Source organism: Ptychodera flava, chromosome 8 (assembly GCF_041260155.1).
Source record: "Ptychodera flava strain L36383 chromosome 8, AS_Pfla_20210202, whole genome shotgun sequence".
NCBI classification, from domain to species: Eukaryota; Metazoa; Hemichordata; class Enteropneusta; family Ptychoderidae; genus Ptychodera; species Ptychodera flava.
In genome coordinates, this window is record NC_091935.1 from 29,042,456 (window position 1) to 29,062,627 (window position 20,172).

The 20,172-nt window shown below is 36.8% G+C and overlaps 1 protein-coding gene across 1 annotated transcript in view; it reads left to right on the forward strand.

Annotated features, from left to right (window-relative positions):
- Nucleotides 1–20,172, forward strand: part of LOC139138970 (DNA-directed RNA polymerase I subunit RPA1-like) — a 66,144-nt gene that overhangs the window by 5,660 nt on the left and 40,312 nt on the right. Inside the window, exons 4-25 of the mRNA XM_070707624.1 lie at nucleotides 1,375–1,600; nucleotides 3,620–3,860; nucleotides 4,501–4,637; nucleotides 5,352–5,470; nucleotides 5,928–6,095; nucleotides 6,623–6,763; nucleotides 7,501–7,721; nucleotides 8,175–8,304; nucleotides 8,852–8,935; nucleotides 9,393–9,531; nucleotides 9,975–10,089; nucleotides 10,528–10,720; nucleotides 11,051–11,221; nucleotides 11,925–12,044; nucleotides 12,434–12,730; nucleotides 13,066–13,266; nucleotides 13,665–13,763; nucleotides 15,954–16,148; nucleotides 17,029–17,222; nucleotides 17,997–18,255; nucleotides 19,197–19,291; nucleotides 19,801–19,930. Of these exons, the coding sequence (XP_070563725.1) occupies nucleotides 1,375–1,600; nucleotides 3,620–3,860; nucleotides 4,501–4,637; nucleotides 5,352–5,470; nucleotides 5,928–6,095; nucleotides 6,623–6,763; nucleotides 7,501–7,721; nucleotides 8,175–8,304; nucleotides 8,852–8,935; nucleotides 9,393–9,531; nucleotides 9,975–10,089; nucleotides 10,528–10,720; nucleotides 11,051–11,221; nucleotides 11,925–12,044; nucleotides 12,434–12,730; nucleotides 13,066–13,266; nucleotides 13,665–13,763; nucleotides 15,954–16,148; nucleotides 17,029–17,222; nucleotides 17,997–18,255; nucleotides 19,197–19,291; nucleotides 19,801–19,930 (3,675 nt within the window). The remainder of the gene's footprint in view (nucleotides 1–1,374; nucleotides 1,601–3,619; nucleotides 3,861–4,500; nucleotides 4,638–5,351; nucleotides 5,471–5,927; nucleotides 6,096–6,622; nucleotides 6,764–7,500; nucleotides 7,722–8,174; nucleotides 8,305–8,851; nucleotides 8,936–9,392; nucleotides 9,532–9,974; nucleotides 10,090–10,527; nucleotides 10,721–11,050; nucleotides 11,222–11,924; nucleotides 12,045–12,433; nucleotides 12,731–13,065; nucleotides 13,267–13,664; nucleotides 13,764–15,953; nucleotides 16,149–17,028; nucleotides 17,223–17,996; nucleotides 18,256–19,196; nucleotides 19,292–19,800; nucleotides 19,931–20,172) is intronic.

Below are 20,172 nucleotides of genomic sequence, written 5' to 3' on the forward strand. Positions count from 1 at the left end.
TGTTGAAAACATAAATTCTATAAACTTGATTTTTTTGTACAAAGATGCTTTAACATACCAAGCCAAGGGGTGAAAATATGTCATGTTTTGGCTCAATACCGCTTTTTACTGACTTGGCTGATGGGGAAGTGATACTGTCTGGCAGGAAAAGGGTTAAATAACATGACATTGATTTAAGGTATACTGTCACCTGTTCCAATTTTGCCACAGTTACCATGGAAAGAGAAAACCTAACCAATCACAGATTTTAAACGGGTGGTCGCTTTTTGAAAACAGTGCCCTCATATGGACATTTTGAATACCAAGGAATGCCCCTTTGACCATATATGGGCATATTTAGATTACAGGTGACTGTATACCTTTAATATCAGGGTTGCCATATCAGTGATGGTGTTTGGATCCATCAGCCTGTTTGGTCGTGCTGCATATATTCTCAGCTTGGTAGCCAATGACTTAAAATTCAAGCAACAAATAGTGAACTCAATGGTCTGAATGCTATACACATACTGATGGTCATGAGGGTAACAGCCTAAGTTTGTTGCCGAAGGGCCTGAAAATCTTCCCAAAACTGTCCGTTTCAGGGGAAACACTGTTTAGGGCAACTCTCAGGCCCTAGGGAAAACCAACGCGTGCAGCATTGCTGTTACACAAATATGGCCGTTTACTATGTGCTTTGTAACACACTTCATTCAATTTTATTGCCAAAAAATCAAGAAGTTCCTCAGCTATCATCACTCATCTCAGTCGCAGATGACATTGCCATCTTCTCAATGCGTTCTAGAATAATGGAGTTTGTAGAGAGCTCTTTCAAAATTTCCATAGCCAACAGTTTTCCTGAACTCTTAACTGGTTAACAGTTTTGGAAAATGTTGATGGGTAACTTAACTATAAATTAATGAATAGCAACAGAGACTTTGGACAAGGTGAATTACAAAAAGCAGATCTTCCTGATCACAGACCACCAAATGTGCTTTGCAATCATTGGAATGTAAGCAATATCAGTAAAGTGTGATGCAAAAATATTAAAAAGTAGCCAAAACATCAGTGGCCAATGTAAATCACACAATCAAGCAAACGCTGTTTTAAAGTAGTTGGAAAGCAAGTGCTGTGAATTAATCTTAGAGTTCTCTGTTCTTGTTTTGGTAAGGGTATAAGAGCAAAAAAGTCTCTTCAACATCAAAAAAAACATTGTTCCATGCCATGTACAAGAGAAAATTGGGATCGCTATTTCCTGTAACAATGATCTAGATACCTTGTTTTAAAAAATCAAAGGAGCTGTAGATATCCTTTGAATATTCTTTTGTCTTGAACCTTTACAGTGGTTCATCTTGTGTTCTTCATGCTGATGTAATTTTTGACCTTTCACCCTTGCAGATCTTGAAAGGAGCCTGTCTCAACTGCCATCATCTTCTGGCAGACAGGGTGTCTCTTCTTCTCATCAAGGCTCAACTCCAGTGTCTTGAGTATGGTCTACTTTCAGTAGTAGATGACCTTGAGAATATCGTCAGAGAGTTTAGCATCAGCCATGACGGTGCTACCACTAGCACTGTGTCAGCCATCGATACTGCACTACAAAAATATGTAGATCAAGCTATACAAGGTAAGGCAACTGTAACAACAGTTTTGTTCTTAGGAATTCTATGAACGGGTTAGAGTGTAATTTCAAAATCAGTCAGATTCCACATTCTGTTTTACTCACATAATAGTACAGTCTATTAAAAATCTAGCCAGTTCACATGGGCCCTAGGGGTTATCAGAGCTGCAAATGAACTGGCAGGATACTAGATTAGACATGGCGTAGAAAATTTCACAGCTGCCTCAGCATTTAAGGAAAACAGGGCAGTTGACTTCTATCCAAGCAGGTACCATATTCAAGAGAATAAATATATGCTGTCAGTAAAAATACAGGGATTTAACTGCAGAATTGTAGTCACCGAGAGTGATTTGTATTTCATTGTTTGCAAAATAAAGTATACCCCTTAATGACCTTGTCATTGTTAGTCCCCACGGACACCGTCCGGGGGGACTTATAGGTTTGGTCATGTCCGTGCGTGTGTGCGTCCGTGCGTGCGTGCGTGCGTGCGTGTGTGCGTCCGTCCGTGCGTCCGTCCGTTCACGCAGATATCTCAGAGATGCAAGAAGTGATTTCATTCAAACTTGGTACAAGGATTACTTCATATGTCATACAGATGCACGTCGATTTGTTTTGTGATACGATCCAATATGGCCGCCAGGCGGCCATTTTATTACGATTTTTTCATGTACAGAGCCATAACTCAGACATGTTTCAACCGATTTTATTCAAAGTTGGTACAATGACATTGACCAATGTCATAGATATGCACATCATTTTGTTTTGTGATACGATCCAATATGGCCGCCAGGCGGCCATTTTATTACGATTTTTTCATGTACAGAGCCATACTCAGACATGTTTCAACCGATTTTATTCCAAGGTGGTACAAGGACATTGACCAATGTCATAGATATGCACGTCATTTGTTTTGTGATACGATCCAATATGGCCGCCAGGCGGCCATTTTATTACGATTTTTTCATGTACAGAGCCAGATCTCAGACATGTTGCAACCGATTTTATTCAAAGTTGGTACAAGGACATTGACCAATGTCATAGATATGCACATCATTTTGTTTTGTGATACGATCCAATATGGCCGCCAGGCGGCCATTTTATTACGATTTTTTCATGTACAGAGCCAGATCTCAGACATGTTGCAACCGATTTTATTCAAAGTTGGTACAAGGACATTGACCAATGTCATAGATATGCATGTCAATTTGTTTTGTGATACGATCCAATATGGCCGCCAGGCGGCCATTTTATTACAATATTTTCATATACAGTGCCATAACTCAGACATGTTTTAACCGATTTTATTCAAAGTTGGTACAAGGACATTGACCAATGTCATAGATATGCATGTCAATTTGTTTTGTGATACAATCCAATATGGCTGCTGTGTGGCCATTTTATTACGATTTTTTCATATGCAGAGGCATAACTCAGACATGTTTCAACGGATTTTATTCAAAGTTGGTACAAGGAGATTGACTAATGTCATACATATGCATGTCAATTTGTTATGTGATACGATCCAATATGGCTGCCTTGCGGCCATTTTATTACGATTTTTTCCTGTCGAGGGCCATAATACTCTAAGGCATATCTTAACCGATTTTATTCAAAGTTGGTACAAGGACATTAAACTATGTCATACATATGTATGTCAATTTGTTTCTTGATATGATCCAATATGGCTGCATGGCAGCCATTTTGTTACAATTTTTTCGTGTCCTTAGCCAAAACTTGGGCATGTCTCAATTAATGAAGAGGACTCTATCCTCTTAGGACATGTAATCAAAGTACCCATTAACAAGTGGGGACTGTGTCATCAACGATGACTTGTTTTGTTTAATTTAGCTTTTGTGGTTACCCGACCTGACCTGTTTCGGAAATATAACTTTTGACCTGAACCTATGACCCCACGAACTTTGACACATGCCGATTCCCTCAATCTCCACTCACAAATATATGATTATGTCATTTTCAATAGTGACTGAGATGAAGACTGATCTCACATGACAGACTTTCTTTTAGGTATTAACAAGAAAGAGGCGTCTAAAAATGCAAAGGTGAGAAACGTCACAGAGTGCAAACAACACCTTATAACCAACTTCCGTACAAACCAACTGCAGCACAGAGCGAAGTGTGGACTCTGTAAAAAACGTGTGCAGCAACTCAGAACTGAACATAACAGCAAAATTTACTTCAAGAAAGGCAGCAGACGATCTACCATCCGCAAAGCTTCCGTTGCAAAGAAGACACAACAGCAAGAAGGGTAATTCAGTTTTTGCTATGTGAAAAGTATTGTTGAATGAGAAAATGGCTCTCTTATATACTTCAGTTAAATGTACAAACACAGCAGACGGTTATTGTAAGATCTCAGTTGATTTAGTCTGTCAAAAATTGGAAATACTCGTGGAGAGATATTTGATGACATTTGCAAATTTCAGATGTATTGCTTTTCAGAATAAGACATTCATATTACTTGAAACTGAAAAAAGTATGAATTTCTAGAAGGACAAAAATATGCACACTCTGCCTTCAAGGAAAAAATATCAGATCTTTGGAGGCTCAGCAGAAGATATCAGACTTTCAAAGATGAAAAATAATTTCACGTCTTGATTTTGACCGTAACTCAAGATTTATAGTCCATCATCGAGCGATATGTCCCGTGTTCAGTTTTGTATAGCTTTTTTGTCTGTTCAACTGTCAAATATAGGATATTTTGAAAAGTTCTAATAAATGATCTAACTTTCCTTGTCTCAAGCTGGTTTGCTAAGGTTTTGGTGAAGAGTGTATAGTGAGACCATGATGAGAAAATATCAACCAGTAGAGCAATATACCACTTGTGGTGGAGCTCAGTGCCTCTATCGTGTTTCTAAAATTCTAACCTCTGTTCCACATTTATGAAACAGGAATGCACAGGAAGAGGAAAGTGCAAACAATCAAGCAAACAAAGAGCCGACAGATCTTTTGTCAGATGTGTCGGAACAGGTTTACCTGACACCCCAGAATGCCAGGGAACACATGAAACTCATAGTTGAAAATGAAGGTAAACACCTCTATTGATTGAAGATTTAGAGTGAAGTTACTTTGTTGCTAAGACTTTACGATTGCCTCCTAGTTTTACATTTTAATGCCACAATGTTACATTGTATGTGGTTTTCAAACTGATGTTGTGAGGCAGAAACTGTAAAATCAAATTCAGATACAATGAAGGGTTTTATCAAATTTCATATACACTCTTTATAACTTAACAAACTATTTGTTTACACACTTCTGTAGAAAGTCTATGATGGGGCGTTGAAAATTTATTGCCATTTGGTTCAAAACCCCAAATTTGCAAAGCAATATAAGCATGCAAAGTGACAACAGATTTCTTTTCATGAATTAATTTATTTACAAAATGAACCATTTGAGGATATCAATCCATGTGGTACCATTTTGAGAGAAGTCCATGTCTTCGCTCACCACATTTGTGTAAATAAAGCTGGCTATTGCACGTCAAATAAGACAGCTGATACCACTTTCCACAATGTGATTTTATTAGAGAACAAGAGGAGAGCGTTTTTGTTCATGAAAGTTAGTAATACAAAGAGTTCTGCTTTGATAAGACATTCCTGTGTATACTGGTACAAGTTGCTGGAAAATATTTTGTTTCATCATGAGACTCTTATGCTCATTGGCAACTTGATATGAGTATGGAGATCACACTCAATGAAACATCTTTGTAACTACCAGTACTTTATTTTTTGCCTGGTTTTAGGTTCAATACTCCGCCATCTTTTTGGTGCCCTGGCTGAAGATGAAAACTCGGAAAATCCAAACTCCCTGGATGTCTTTTTCCTTGAAGTTATTCCCGTACCACCGTCCAGATTTAGACCGGCAAGTGTTTCTATCACAGCTGGAATGTCAATGCATGCCCACCATAAAATCTGGAAGCTATATAAAGTCATACAATAAAAGATTTGTTCTTTATTTCAGCTTTTTTTGTTTACACTACTGAATCATTACATTTTGAAATGAGAAAAAGAAATTCAAGCCAACTTAAGGCAGGTAAATAGTGTGCCAGAGATCACTTTGTGACAGGATTAAAACAATGAACTGAAACAAAAAGTGACACAACAGATTGATAATATATGAAACACTCCATGAGATAAGTAGAATGGAAGAAGATGTTGTTGTTCAATCCATTGTCATGCCATGTGGTACTAGACCAGTAATCCACTTCTGGATTCACTATCCAAGAAGATAGTTCAGAGGAAAATTAGTGGTGACCTTTTAGTGTCTTTTGTAGTCCTTCATAGTTCAAAAATTAAATATCATGTATTTGTTTTATCAGATTTCCAAAGTTGGTGACAAGAGATTTGAAAACCCCCAGACAGCGAATCTCAACCACGTGTTGACTAATAGCATTACTTTGGCCCTCATACTTGATATTGTGAAACAAGATGAAGAAACGCAAACTACAGTGGAGGATGACACTGCTGTGCCAGTCGAAAGAGATGAGGTATGTGTAAGGTTTGTAAATAACTGTAAGGCCACAAATTGACCTACCCAATATTCAGAGTTGGAAATAAAATGTATGACTGATATTCCTGTAGCAATTTCTGTGATCCTTTAATTTTAAGTTTATTTATTGAATTCATGCTCATCAAAGCATTGATTTGAGGAAAGTATCCTATCACAGTTCCCATGTATATATGCTAGGTATATATCTTCAGATGATATTTTGAAAACTCAAATAAATTGAGAGAAGGGATACACTCTCTTCACAGATTTCATTGATTCAGGATGACTATCACCCAGATCTCTGTAAGTGGACAAGCTTTGGTGTTTATCTGTAATATCAACAATAGGTCCTTGTAAAGAAAAAATATATTCATTACAGGATACAATGTATATCATTTGTTTCCTGCAGTGGGTTGGCTAAATTGGTGTAGTTGCTGTATATTGCTATTTGCCAATAACAGTACAAATGCTATATATGATATTTATAATGTCTAATTTTTTCCACTGTGTATTTTCTCTTGCCAGAGTGTCTTGGCCAGAGTGCTGGGCAAAAGCAAAGTGGAGAAACTACACAATGCATGGATCAATCTCCAGACTAGAGTGAATTGCCTCATTGACAGTAGTCTTGATAAACTCAACACAGATAAACATCCTGGCATTAGACAGGTTTGTTAAAGAGTTATTAGATGGTATGATGGTCAAGAAAACATTTTATTTTGATGATGAAATGTCACTTGGAACAAGAATATATTTCAACATATTTTGTTGTCCCCCAACTAATGTATTTATGTATCTTTGAAATGTGTGCACATTTAGGATAATGCAGAGACAGAGATAAATCTCAAGTGAGGCATTTTGTATTATGTTTATTGTCTTTCACATACTGAATGAGATACAAGTTTGGTTTAGATTAGGATGACTGCCATCTCAACATGACTTTCGACTGTGTCCATTTTTCTGAGATAACCAACTTCATGACTGTGCTGTTTTTTATGAATTTTGTTTGATACGAGATACTACTTATATTGTTTGACATGTTGAAAGATAATGAATAGGTGACCATGCATATAGACACAATACATGAAACCATCCCATAAATGAATTAATAGTCATGACCATTAATTCATTTTCGCCATGAAAAATGGCCGACTTTGTCCCTTTACCATTCAAGATGTACCCACACATACAAAACTGTATCCTCAATGCATGGAAAATGGCCGCCCAAACTTTTCATCATAAATCATCATACTGCAAAATAAAAGTTCATCTGGCATTCTCCAATCTTTTTGGTTTATAACATAGTTCAACATGAGTTCATGCTGCTCGTATTATAATTCAAACTCTTTGTTGGAATTCTTGAATGATAAAGTATACCATAATACCATCTTTTCTTATTGCTACAGCTGTTAGAAAAGAAAGAAGGATTATTCCGTAAACACATGATGGGAAAGAGAGTGAACTATGCTGCTAGGTCTGTGATATCACCGGATCCTAACATAGCAACCGATGAAATTGGAATCCCGGAAGTCATAGCAACCAAGCTGACATATCCACAACCAGTGACACCATGGAATGTCAAGGAACTCAGACAGGCTGTCATCAATGGACCCAATGTACATCCTGGGTAATGAGAACTTACATTGACGTGATGAACTTCAGTAGAAATTTTAACCTTTTCCCACCAAGTTGAAGATTGAGGAACAGCTCTTTTGTGCCCTTGACATCTCTGAAAAATAAGAAATTGAAGTTTAAAACAGCTATGAATAGCTTCATTAATGTTGATATTTTAAAAATACAAATCCACATCAGACTTTGAATGGTCATGTAACATGATGTATCAAATCCACTTGAATTTTTGGAAAATAGCTTTATCTGGAAGTTAATTGAAATTTGAGTACACACATAATGAGCATTGTCTGAGAACTTGAAATTGCAAACAATGATAAGTATTATAGGAAGTGGTACTTTGTAGACTTTACAAATTGTTTTCCCAAAATTGACCAGACACATCCAGTTCACAAGTAACGTTGAGAAAGGTTCATAAAATCTAAAACATGTTGTAAATTTTTTGTGTCAGGGCACTGATTGTTGAAAATGAAGATGGTTCCAAAACGTTACTACGGGCCGGTAATACAACACAGAGAGAAGCCATCGCTAAGCAACTGCTTACACCAAACACAACACTGGGAGTTGCATCCTCAAAGAAGGTACCAAAACTTTTTGACTTTTCACCAAAATAGAGATTTTTATTTGTATGAAGTTCTGATCTGCCTCAGTCGATCAGAAGTCATGTAGTATAAATTGTGAAAATGAAATTATAATTCTACAGGAAGGCTGTTGTGAGTATTTTGGTTAAGCTGTAAGGGTCAAAGGTGTAGCAGCGAAATTGTCAATGTCATGCATAATTGTTGTGTAGTTATAATATTGTGTTAGCTGACAGAACTACTTGAGATTAATACTTTCACTTCATAGATTCAGTCATTGCTTCTTGTCAGTTGTGTTTGTAGTTGTGAAAGCTCAACATTCTGTTTCAGGATAGGGTATATTCTATTTGTGGTTAATTTGTGGATATATATGCATGGCACATTTTCTGATGCACTCATGTTTTTGACATGACATTCAAAGAAGGCAGCAATATTTAAGACACAATGAAACTTACTGACTGTTGGTATTGAATGCAAGTATGACAAAGAATGTAATTAAACTTACCTAAGATATCAGAATAATTTGTGAAAATTTGAATATTATAAACAGGTCCACAGACATGTGAAGAATGGTGATATTTTACTGTTAAACAGACAACCCACCCTGCATAAACCCAGTATCATGGCACACAGGGTAAGCAACTTGTATAATGAAAAGTTACTTAAACATTTACAACAATAAATATTGTTTGTGTAGGAATTTCCACAGAATAGGTAGGCAAGGTCACCTGTCTTCCTTTGATATACGTGTAATGATAACCAGTGCTCACATTGAGATCATTCAGTCATGAGAAAATGTACATTTGTGTTATCTTAGTATCTACTAATCTTATTGTGCTGTCTACAAGCACTTAGAAGAAATAACTTGCTCTTGTAAAGATATTCACTGTGTGAATTTTCATTTACCTGTATTTCATGAAAAAGTATCTGTTAACATTTGTCTGGCTTATTTCAACTGCATATTACATCAACTTTGATTATTGCTTATACACTATAGGATGTGAGCTCTACAAGGGGCATTCAAATTGTAAGGGTTTCATAATGACAGTCCATAGCAAATCAGTTTATCAACACCCATTATTTGTCCTTAGGCTCACATTCTCCCCGGTGAGAAGACACTCCGACTTCACTATGCCAACTGCAAGTCTTACAACGCTGATTTCGACGGTGATGAAATGAATGTCCATTTTCCGCAGAATGAAGTCGGCAGAGCTGAAGCTTATGATATCAGTAAGTTATTCTTCAAAATAGGAAAGTCACTTTGTGAAGTGTTGAAGGAAAGAATCCCCCCTATTTTTACTTTTCAATTCCAAGACCTTCTGCTGACATTAGCCAGGGATCAGCAAACTCAATAAGTCCAGCTAGTATTTGCCATTGTCCAGTATCAAGTGGGAACCCATGACCCTGCATCTAAGGTTATTCATTTTGCCCCCATAATTTCTACATCACATAATAGAACATGGCAATTAACCATGGTAATTCACTAATTCACTATAGCCAAAACAAAAATATCAGTAATCCCAGTGTGGGGCACTAGATCAGTCATTTATCAACAATGGTGAATAGAGGTCTAGTTTTTGAACATCAAGATTGTGTGTCAGCACTTGTCAACTAGACATCAGAATACCACCATTACTGTATTTGACAAATTTATTGCATTGACCATTTTACAGTGACCACCAATAACCAGTACCTGGTTCCCAAAGACAGCACACCATTAAGTGGTCTTATACAGGATCACATGGTGTCTGGAGTTAGAATCACCATCAGAGGAAGATTCTTCAACAGGTAATGTCATCTAGTGTATAAAATTTTCTAGAACACAGACTCAACATCTCCCTTTCCATACATACAATTTGATATCACTGCTTCAATATGTAAAAATTGCAAAGGTCATTATCACATGGCAATAATATCATCTTTGAAATGACAGATTCATGTATTACACATGAAAAAATTGACAGAAAAGAATCAAGTAAGTGTTTCACATAAAAGAATTGATATTTGTGATTTTTTTCACTAAAAAGGCAAGTTTTTATCATTCAAAATATTCTTTGAGTAATGACATAGCAGGCTATACTCATCCATGCTTTTTGTAATGCCCTTTGACCTTTCATCCCAAGGGAGGATATGACCCATGTGACTGCTATACGTACGGCATTTCTACGTACGGCATTTCTTGGTGTCATTAGGAGGAACATGGTTAAACTTGTTATTGCCTTACAGGCAAGATTACCAACACTTGGTGTACAGTGCTCTGACTGATAAACATGGACCCGTCAAGTTGTTACCGCCAACGATACGAAAGCCATGTATTCTATGGTCTGGAAAACAAGTCTTCTCAACGCTACTCCTCAACATCATTCCGGATGACAAAGAACCCTTGAATTACACAGGCAAGGCCAAAATCTCAGGAAAGGTTTGTATTCCAGATGTATTCCCAAAGTCATTTTAAAGTTTGTGAGCATGAAACTTCAGTCAGTGTTTAAATTTGCCCTCTTTGCCACTTGATGCATCCCTGATGCAAGAGTGTTATAACGAGTAATAAGAGTTACTTCAGAAAATTTCAAGAACTTTCTTTAATATCGCTGAGTGCAGACATCTTACAAGCTAGAGGGCAGAGTGCAGTGTTGTACAATACCATGGCCAGCTCCATTATTTTATATAGTCTCCTATTCAGATTACTTGATTTAGTTTCATCAGAATGCATATGGCAAGTGGAATGATTTTGCTCATTATTTTTTCTCAGCACTGGGAAACCCACAAAGCTCGTCCATTTGCTGCTGGTGGTACAGCATTGATTGATGATGACATGTCAGAGAGTGAAATTATTGTCAGACACGGACAGCTACTGTGTGGAGTGCTGGACAAGGCTCATTATGGACCAACTCCATATGGACTGGTCCATTGTTGTTATGAGGTAAGACAGGTTCTTGACAAGACTTACTGTTAGCTTACTCCATGTGGACTTGTGCATTGTTGTTGTAAGGTAAGACAGGCTCTTTACAAGACTTTCAGTAAGCGTACTCCACATGGACTGGTCCATTGCTGTTATGAAGTAAGACAGGCTCTTGACAAGATGTACTGCTAGCATATTGTCCATTGTTGGTATGAGGTAAGACCCAGGCTAGATGCATGTTACATTACTTGCCAACTTCATGTAACTTGGTCCTTTGCTTGTTTGAGTCCAGCTGGGCCATGCACCTTGTTGAGGATTATTGAAATAAATGTCCTTGTTACACAAAATATTCTAGCATATAGGAGAGATTTTAAAAGGAGCTCAAAATATGTATCAGACTATTGCTAATTTGAGAAGTATTATAGATAGAAATTGGAAAAAGGTGTTTAATCAGTGAGATTGAGACATATATACAGCTTTGTGAAGACGACTAAAATGTGATTCTGTCTCAGAAAAATCTTCTCATATTGTCTGACAAACTCATTTTCATTACACCGTTGTAAATATTGTACCCACATGATATGTTGTTAAAGCAACCTCTCCCATCTTCACTTATGGCAATCATAAACCTTCCAAGTATTTTACTCCATCCAGTACATGAATTTTGCAATTAACATCTCATGGCAAAGAAAGCACTCAATTTTGTGTCTGTATATTTTTTCAGTTGTATGGTGGTAAAGTGTCAGGTCGTTTACTAACGTGTCTAGGCAGATTGTTCACCAGCTTTCTCCAGACTATATCAGGTTTTACACTTGGAGTTGAAGACATCTTAGTGACGGCAAAGGTAGGTAGTATGTCAAAAAAAACCCTGGTTGCTCAGAATAATTATCAATGTTATCAGATCCATGTCTGTTGTCCATTCAGGGTCTTTTTCCCAGCCCTAATTTAACCACATTTATAAAATGTGGTTTGCCTGACCTTGTTCATGACTACAGTTAGAGGATAAGATATGTGATCCCCTCTGCTGAAGATAAGTTTCATTCGTGACACAGAGGGCGCTCTATACCAATATCTACTTTCCTCAGTTCATATATGTCTATATGAGATAAGAAATGATTTGGGTGAGAATTTATCAAATTAATTTAAATATATTAAAAGAATTGAATCAGCTATAATTTTATAATATATTTTATGCCTTTGCTTGGCAATAATATTTCTTCCATCTTTAAATAGGCCGACCGCAAACGCAGAAAGCTGTTGAACAAAGCAGAGGGTTATGGCCCTGCTGTTGCAGCCAAAGCCCTTGGTGTTGAAGATGCCACAGATTCTGCAGTGCTTCTTGAAAAGCTAGAAGACGCTCACAGAAACCTCAGTGGCAATGACATGAGAGAAATTGACCTGTGCATGAAAAGCACAACAGATGAAGTAACAAACGACGTAAATAAAGTCTGCATACCTAGGGGGCTTCAGAAAACATTCCCCGATAACAATTTACAGTTGATGGTGCAGGCAGGTGCTAAAGGCTCTCAGGTAGGATTCAGTGTCTTCTTTCAAAAACTTACTGCAAATGAAGATTAATTTACCCTCACCATATTTACAAAATGCCTTCATAAATTGTAAATCGTTACCGTAACTGTCTGTCAAAGTTTGTAAATATACATACATGCATAAATACATACATACATTCATGTACATAGACGCTGACTTACACAATATCCTTATAAAAAAGTCATATATTTTTATGGAGAGAAATTGTGCAATGAAGCTTTTTTTTTTAAATATTTAATTTTACAATGTAAGTGACTCAGTTAATTTTACAAGTTGTTTGAAGGTATTTTGACAAGCCTCATTTTGACCTTTTGCAGGTAAACTGCATGCAGATTTCATGCCTACTGGGTCAAATTGAGTTGGAAGGTCGACGACCCCCTCTCATGATCAGTGGTCGGTCTTTGCCATCGTTCCTACCATATGATACTTCTCCAAGGGCTGGTGGCTTTGTTGATGGCCGATTTCTCACTGGCATCAGACCTCAAGAATACTTCTTTCATTGTATGGCCGGCAGAGAGGTGAGAGTTTGTACATCTTAGAATGATTTGATCAGTGGGTGGTACACCGTGATGGACATCCAGGAAGATTTGACATGTACCCATGGAATACATTACCAAGAAAGCACTGGTGTTGAACTGCTCGAGAAATGAATTACATAATCCAAAATCAGTAGTACCAGTATAACAATAAACCAAATTATCAATATCTGCAGATTTTTGTACCTCATATGGGTTGCACTATGAAGATTAGGATTCTCATTGCCATTGAATTCTATAATTATAACACATTGCCATGAATCAATGATGTGACATAAAGATCAGATGTGCTTTGAAGTAACACTTTTATCAAACGTTCAAATGATATTGTCTGTGCAAGCTTTTATACCATAGAAACTATGGCCATGTCTGTTGTACAGGGTTTAGTGGATACAGCCGTCAAGACCAGTAGAAGTGGATATCTGCAGAGGTGTCTCATTAAACATATAGAAGGTCTGGTCGTGGGATATGACTTGACGGTAAGTTTTGACTGCTAGCTGTGAGTTCAACAGAAAGGTCTGATGTTCTGATTTTAGTCTGATTGATAGGTATGACCCGAGTGGGTATGATTTGATTGTACACTGTAAAAGTATTTGCCATTGGTGATTGGTGATTGGTCGGTGATGTCATAATAGCCATGTAAATGTCTCAAAACTGAAAACTTTATTCAAAATGGCCGTTTTCCTTTGGTGAATGTATTGGAAGAAGATAGACGGTAAAAATTTATAAACTCAACTAACTCAAGCAGCATTCCAGCAATATATTGTAAAATTTTGAGAATCTGAATGTCTGTCTGTGAGGCGTATTTATATATAATCCCATGGTATTTTTCTCTGTTTGACGTCATCGTATACAAGTGTTTTTCGCGGAGTCGTACAACTTCGAGCCGAAGGCGAGAAGTTGTGCGGCTCCGCAAAAAACATGAGTGTACGATGACGCCAAACAGAGAAAAATACCATGGGATTATATATTTATCACATGAACAGTCTTCTTATTTTTCTTTTGACGTGAATGGATCAAAATTATCGTAACAAATTGCATGAATTTCGTCGCGATTTGTGTTTTACTTACGTGGATTACTTTCATTTAAAGAGTAAAGCGGCCCGTCACCCAGGAGATACTTTCATTCATAAATCCCATCAAGCTGAAATTTGCTACATCAAATGGTATCTCCACCAACCAGACATACGGATTCTGTCACGTGAACCTGTCAATCATTGTCTCGCGCTGTACCGATGCCAAGGCAAGTCGGCCATCGGTGGACATAACTTTCATTGTGCTAGCGACGGATAGCCAAAGTATTCAGAGTTATTCAGAATATTTACAAATAGATTTATGAAGTAAATGAAACGACACTATCGAAACAGTAATTCTCATTAATAGAGATTCCGTGGCTTTTCAAAATATCACACAAGTTTACGACCGTGGCGAGCGCGAAAGATTCCGTTCGATGACACACAGAGTGTACCTCATTGCATGTTTATGCCCACAACGCTGCCGTCACCGGTCTCTGCCATGCCGGTGTCAACTCGTTAATCCCGATCTTGCAATGTTTGTCAATGTTTTCATCTCAAGGACTTTGATGTTTGCAGTGGCATGTATCTCACCCGTAGATACATCCTAATTTTACTTGACGGAAACTCTGTTTTGAGTGATGTCTCAGTCAACTTTCGAAGTACATCGGATTCCACAGCGCTGCAATGCATATACAGCTCAACAGCTGATGTCTTCGCTAGGGCAGCCTACAGCCTTACGCCGCGCTACAGGTTTGATTCCGAGCAAGAATTTACGTAATCTTTGGATGATGAAGGAAATTTATCGTTGTTAGCCGAATGACTTTATGCTTGTGCCTGTATGTCGCTTTCCCGAAGATTATACTGTACTCATTTATTCAGTTGAACTTCCCGTTGAGATGTAGATTTCAGGTTTATCGCCAACCGGGATCGCCAGGTACGACGTCCACATAGAGCCTTACGAGGCGACTCGATTGTATCGGCGGTATCCCCATTCGATTCTCGGGAACAGCTATAGTTTTAGCGACTCGAAATTTCGCTGGACATGCCTTCTATGTTTCCATGTGTGGATTTATCGGGTCACCTTTTTTGAAAAAGTGTCATGAGAGCACGGCATCGATCACGACAAATCAGTCTATGTTCACGTCGCGACCCGCATGTATGAACGGTACCATGCAAGAAAAAAGTTCCGGTTGATGACGTACAACAGGGGTAATTCGGATTTCTTATCCGTCCTGTTCTACGTCACACAGGTGGGAATTCGGGCCAGTTCATGTGATAATCTATCTTATATGAATAATCCTGCTTCGGTTTACCGGTTTATCAATACATCAAGTAAAGTTGCATGTCAGTTTGTATACATAATGAAAACAAACATTTCAAGTGTCTGTGCATCAGAGAACAGAGAACAACTTTCATGCTCTGAACTTTATAGTTAAACATATTTGTGTTTAGATATTACTTTACAAAGTAATTCAATTGAAGACATGCATTATATTGCACTGTCATCTCAGCACCTAAACCCAGCACCTAAACCCATTGTCAGTGTAATTATATGTCGTAGTGTTGCTGGTTGTTTTAAAATTCAAAGTCGGGCCGCAAATCTGCATTTATCTTTAGTATGTATATTTACCAACATTTGGCCCATTCTCACAGGTTCGTGACAGCGATGGCAGTATCATACAGTTTCAGTACGGTGAGGATGCACTAGATATTTTGAAGACGCCATTCTTGAGAGAAAAGCAGTTCCCATTCATGATAGCCAATCACACTGCACTACTGGATGAAAAACACCTGGGTCAGATCTCCCAGAAGCTTTCCACCAATGATGTTAAAGAGATACAACACAAGGTAAATATTACTACAAGGTTCTAGCAATGACAGCTGAATGAATATCAAGGTGTTTTCTGGGACAAAGAACAAAGAAGATTGCACAAACTTTTATCAAGAAGTGTGATAGTATTTCCAGTTCATCATAACTAATGGCTTTCTAAATGCTTCATTGAAATATTTTGAAAAATACCGAACTGAATTTCCAGGTGTTCCAAAATTTTTAATTCAAAGTAATTTGATTAATTTGATGTGAACTGAAGATAATAACGATATCTTCATAAAGGAGTAAATTACTCAACATCTTGGTTAAATTTTACAATTCTTTTCTGGTCTACCACTTGCAGGAACTTGTTTTAAAGCTCTTGGGGTAAGAAATTTTCACTGTCACAGTTTTTCAAAAATCCAAATTTTAATTTTTTCTCATAGCATTAACACAGAGGTGGCAGCATTTTTGAATTTCAAATATGAGTAAATATTAGGCAATCTTTTTTCTGTATTTACAAACTTTGCACAGAGACCCCTGATCTTTAATGTTGATTTGGTAATAGTATGGTTGAAAGTTTCATTGAGGAAAGTTTTAGTAAAAATTTATTCTTTCACTTTCGAGGTGGAAATTACCTTAATGATATACAAGATTGATTTGAAGATTGTAAAACTTACTGCTCTCTCTGATCTTGAACATATGTTCAACCTGTGCACCACCATGGTTTAGCCCAAACCCATTGTTATGGATGGTGAGTGTGGATCTGTTTACACGCAATGGGGGTGAACAGGTATATAAACATAGTATGCTTTGTTTTTTAACATTTTCACTTACTGTTGATATAATATGAATATTCATCAGATGTTACTAAATGAAGAGAACATACAAAAACAGAAAATAATTTCATCTTTTCAGATAAAGAAATGGGAAAAGAGACATGGCAATTGGGAAGGCCAGAAAATGGTGAAACCATTCGCATACTTTGCCTACAAGAAGTCAGATAAAGTAAAGGCAGAAATTGCAGACACTGAAACGAATGAAATGGAATTGAAGAAGAAAACTAAAGAAAAATTATCAGAATTGTGGAGGACCACATCAGATAAACAAAAGTAAGATCTTTTTGATGTCAGGATTCTGAAGGACAGAAGTTCTACAGAAATTGTCCATTGTTTCATTAGAGAAAACTAATTTTCCAATGCCATTCACAATGAGATTCTTAGATTATTCTTATGAATTGCTACAAGTTTTGAAAACAATTGATGTTGTTGTTGTAAAGTACAGAACAAAATCCTCATAAATTCTGATTATTTGCTTACAAGTTGTTTAGCACATCTGCTGTATTTCCTCTGCCACTCTCAAATTCGTAAAATTACTAATTTTTAGATGATTTACTAATTTTTTTCATTGTTGATTCGTAAATATACGAATGCAAGGAAGCAGCTAGTTGATTGAGAGCTCAAGGCCCCCAAACCTCAAAATAGTTCTGTCTAAGCACATGTTGTACTTAATTTGAATGTGATTGAATGATATTCCGTATTGGAACGGTTAAGTTTACTTGTGAGTTTCAAAATTTACGAAGGTTTCAATACCCAATTCGTAAATTTACTAAAAAATTTCAGAAGCCAGAGGAAACACAGATCTGCAATTGAATCACTGATGATATAAATAATATTTGAACAAGTAAATTCCAAAATGGTCTGTATATAGTAATGAAAACTCCTAATCTCATAGCTTATAACAAATTTAAAAAACAATTTTCAAATTTCAAGGAGAAATACACTTACCATTCTAGACTTTGCATTCTGGAAAATTTACCCCAGTGTTTACAGCTGTCTTAGATTTACACCAATATTGAAACAATAAATACGTTCATAATGTTACAGGTATTCCAAGCATTGCGGGAGATGTCCTGATCCGGTCTTATCTCAGTTACAGCCAGATCTTCACTTTGGTAATACATCAGAAAAATTTACCAAGATGGTGGAATCATACATAAGTGCCAATCCTCACAGACTTCTATGTACACAAAAAGATGTATCAAATACGAGACTAACTGCCGATCAGTTCCGAACCATGATGAACATGAAATACCTAACATCACTATGCCATCCAGGAGAAGCAGTTGGATTATTGGCCGCCCAGGTAAATATTAAGATAAAAGAAAATAAGCAGTTTTTATATTAGACAAACAGATGATCTCATATACGAGGTTTTCTTGACCTTTGACATTGAGTCATATCCAGTAGGTTTGACCTTTCACCCAAGCTAATATTTCACCTAACAGCATCATATCAGTGTCAACATTGCTAGAGAACACAGATATTTTGTGGGTTAACCCATCTGTGCAAATGTAAAGTCTGTGCTGGATACTAGTTGACTACTGCTTTTCAAATATTAAATTTAAAAGAACTGTATTTGCCTCATATTTCAGGAAAGGAACAATGGTTAATTATAATTATTTCAATGCAAAAAGTATTTATTATGAAATAATAATTCTACTTGCCCCCATAAATTATAGGAGAAGGTATATTCAAAATGAATGTGTCTCATAAGGCATGTCTGTTACATATCTGATATGAATGAGTATTCTGGAAAATAAAAAGCAACCATAGCAAAATGTGATAAGCATATATATTAGAAGTAAAAACTGATATGATATTTGCATATTAGCAGTAGAGATATCTTTTATGTAAATCACACTGAGGTCTTGGAAGGTTTTTATCGCTCTGTGCTTTGCCATATATTACACTGACCTGACAATTGACCTGGATGACATGGGAACTGTTAGGTCACAAGGTCCTCACAATATGGCCCACTTTGATTGAAAGACATTGTAGTTGGGATTACTTGATACAATAGAAACTAGGATTATAGTTTATATCTGAGGATAAGACAATTTTACCATTTTACTACAAAGGAATGTTTACAAAGGTCACATACTTGGTCAGTCAGCAAGGCCGGGAACCTTCATTCTACAGGGTCTTGTAAGGTTCATCTTTGCACAAAAATTTATTCATTGAAATAAACTATGAAAATTGCCTGAATTTTGACAGCAATGTGTATTTCTATACTCTGTCCTACAGTCCATTGGTGAGCCCAGTACTCAGATGACGCTGAACACGTTTCATTTTGCCGGAAGAGGTGAAATGAACGTAACTCTAGGTATTCCCAGACTCAGGTATGGAATTTTTCTCTGAGTTGGCAAGTCAGTCATAAAATGTTAAACAATAACTGAAATATTGTAAAATATTGCCCGATTGTTCTGTCCCATTCTCTTGTATCCAAAAAAACTATTTCAAGAAAGAATCCCTCATGTAAATGTAGGTTAGTGATTTCTCATATTTACGTGATATGGATAACTTTTTTATCCCGTCTGCAATAAAGTAAATTATAACACATTATACCCCTATTGTAAATTTTCACTAAATTTTCAACAAAGTATGATCAAGAGCTTCTCAACTGTAGGGAATAAGCTCACATTTTTAGACTGATAAAAAAGTTTGAAAGGAAATTAACTTTTTGATAGAGTTTTCGGTGGGAAATGTATGCTACAGATCAGACAATGCAGTTTAGAAAAGTTACACCTGAGGTCTGTCTGTACTGAGTCACGTCTCTCATATTATGCAACACTGATTGCCAGAATATATGACCCCTAATTTCAAGTGTTGTATTTCTGCTAACTTATAGGGAGATTTTAATGGTTGGAAGTCAAAATATCAAAACTCCAAGCATGAGTATCCCAGTACTGCCCTCACACAAAGCTCACAAAAGAGCCAAAAAGCTGAAGAAAAAACTAACCAGAGTTTACCTTTCAGAGGTAAGTAAAATTTACCAAACATTATGTAGTCAGGAACTGGTTTAAGTCTTATATAGGAAAGTCAGCATTCATGGCTAATTGAAGTTTATCCCTTTCACTAGAATCCCTTTCAGAATAATTTGATTTTGTGTCATTATTTCCCCGTATTTTGTTGTATCTATATGTAAACAGTAGAGAAGAAACAATTCACCTTATGGGATGCACATTTTATAATGTAATAAATTGTTGAACTGTAGGTATTG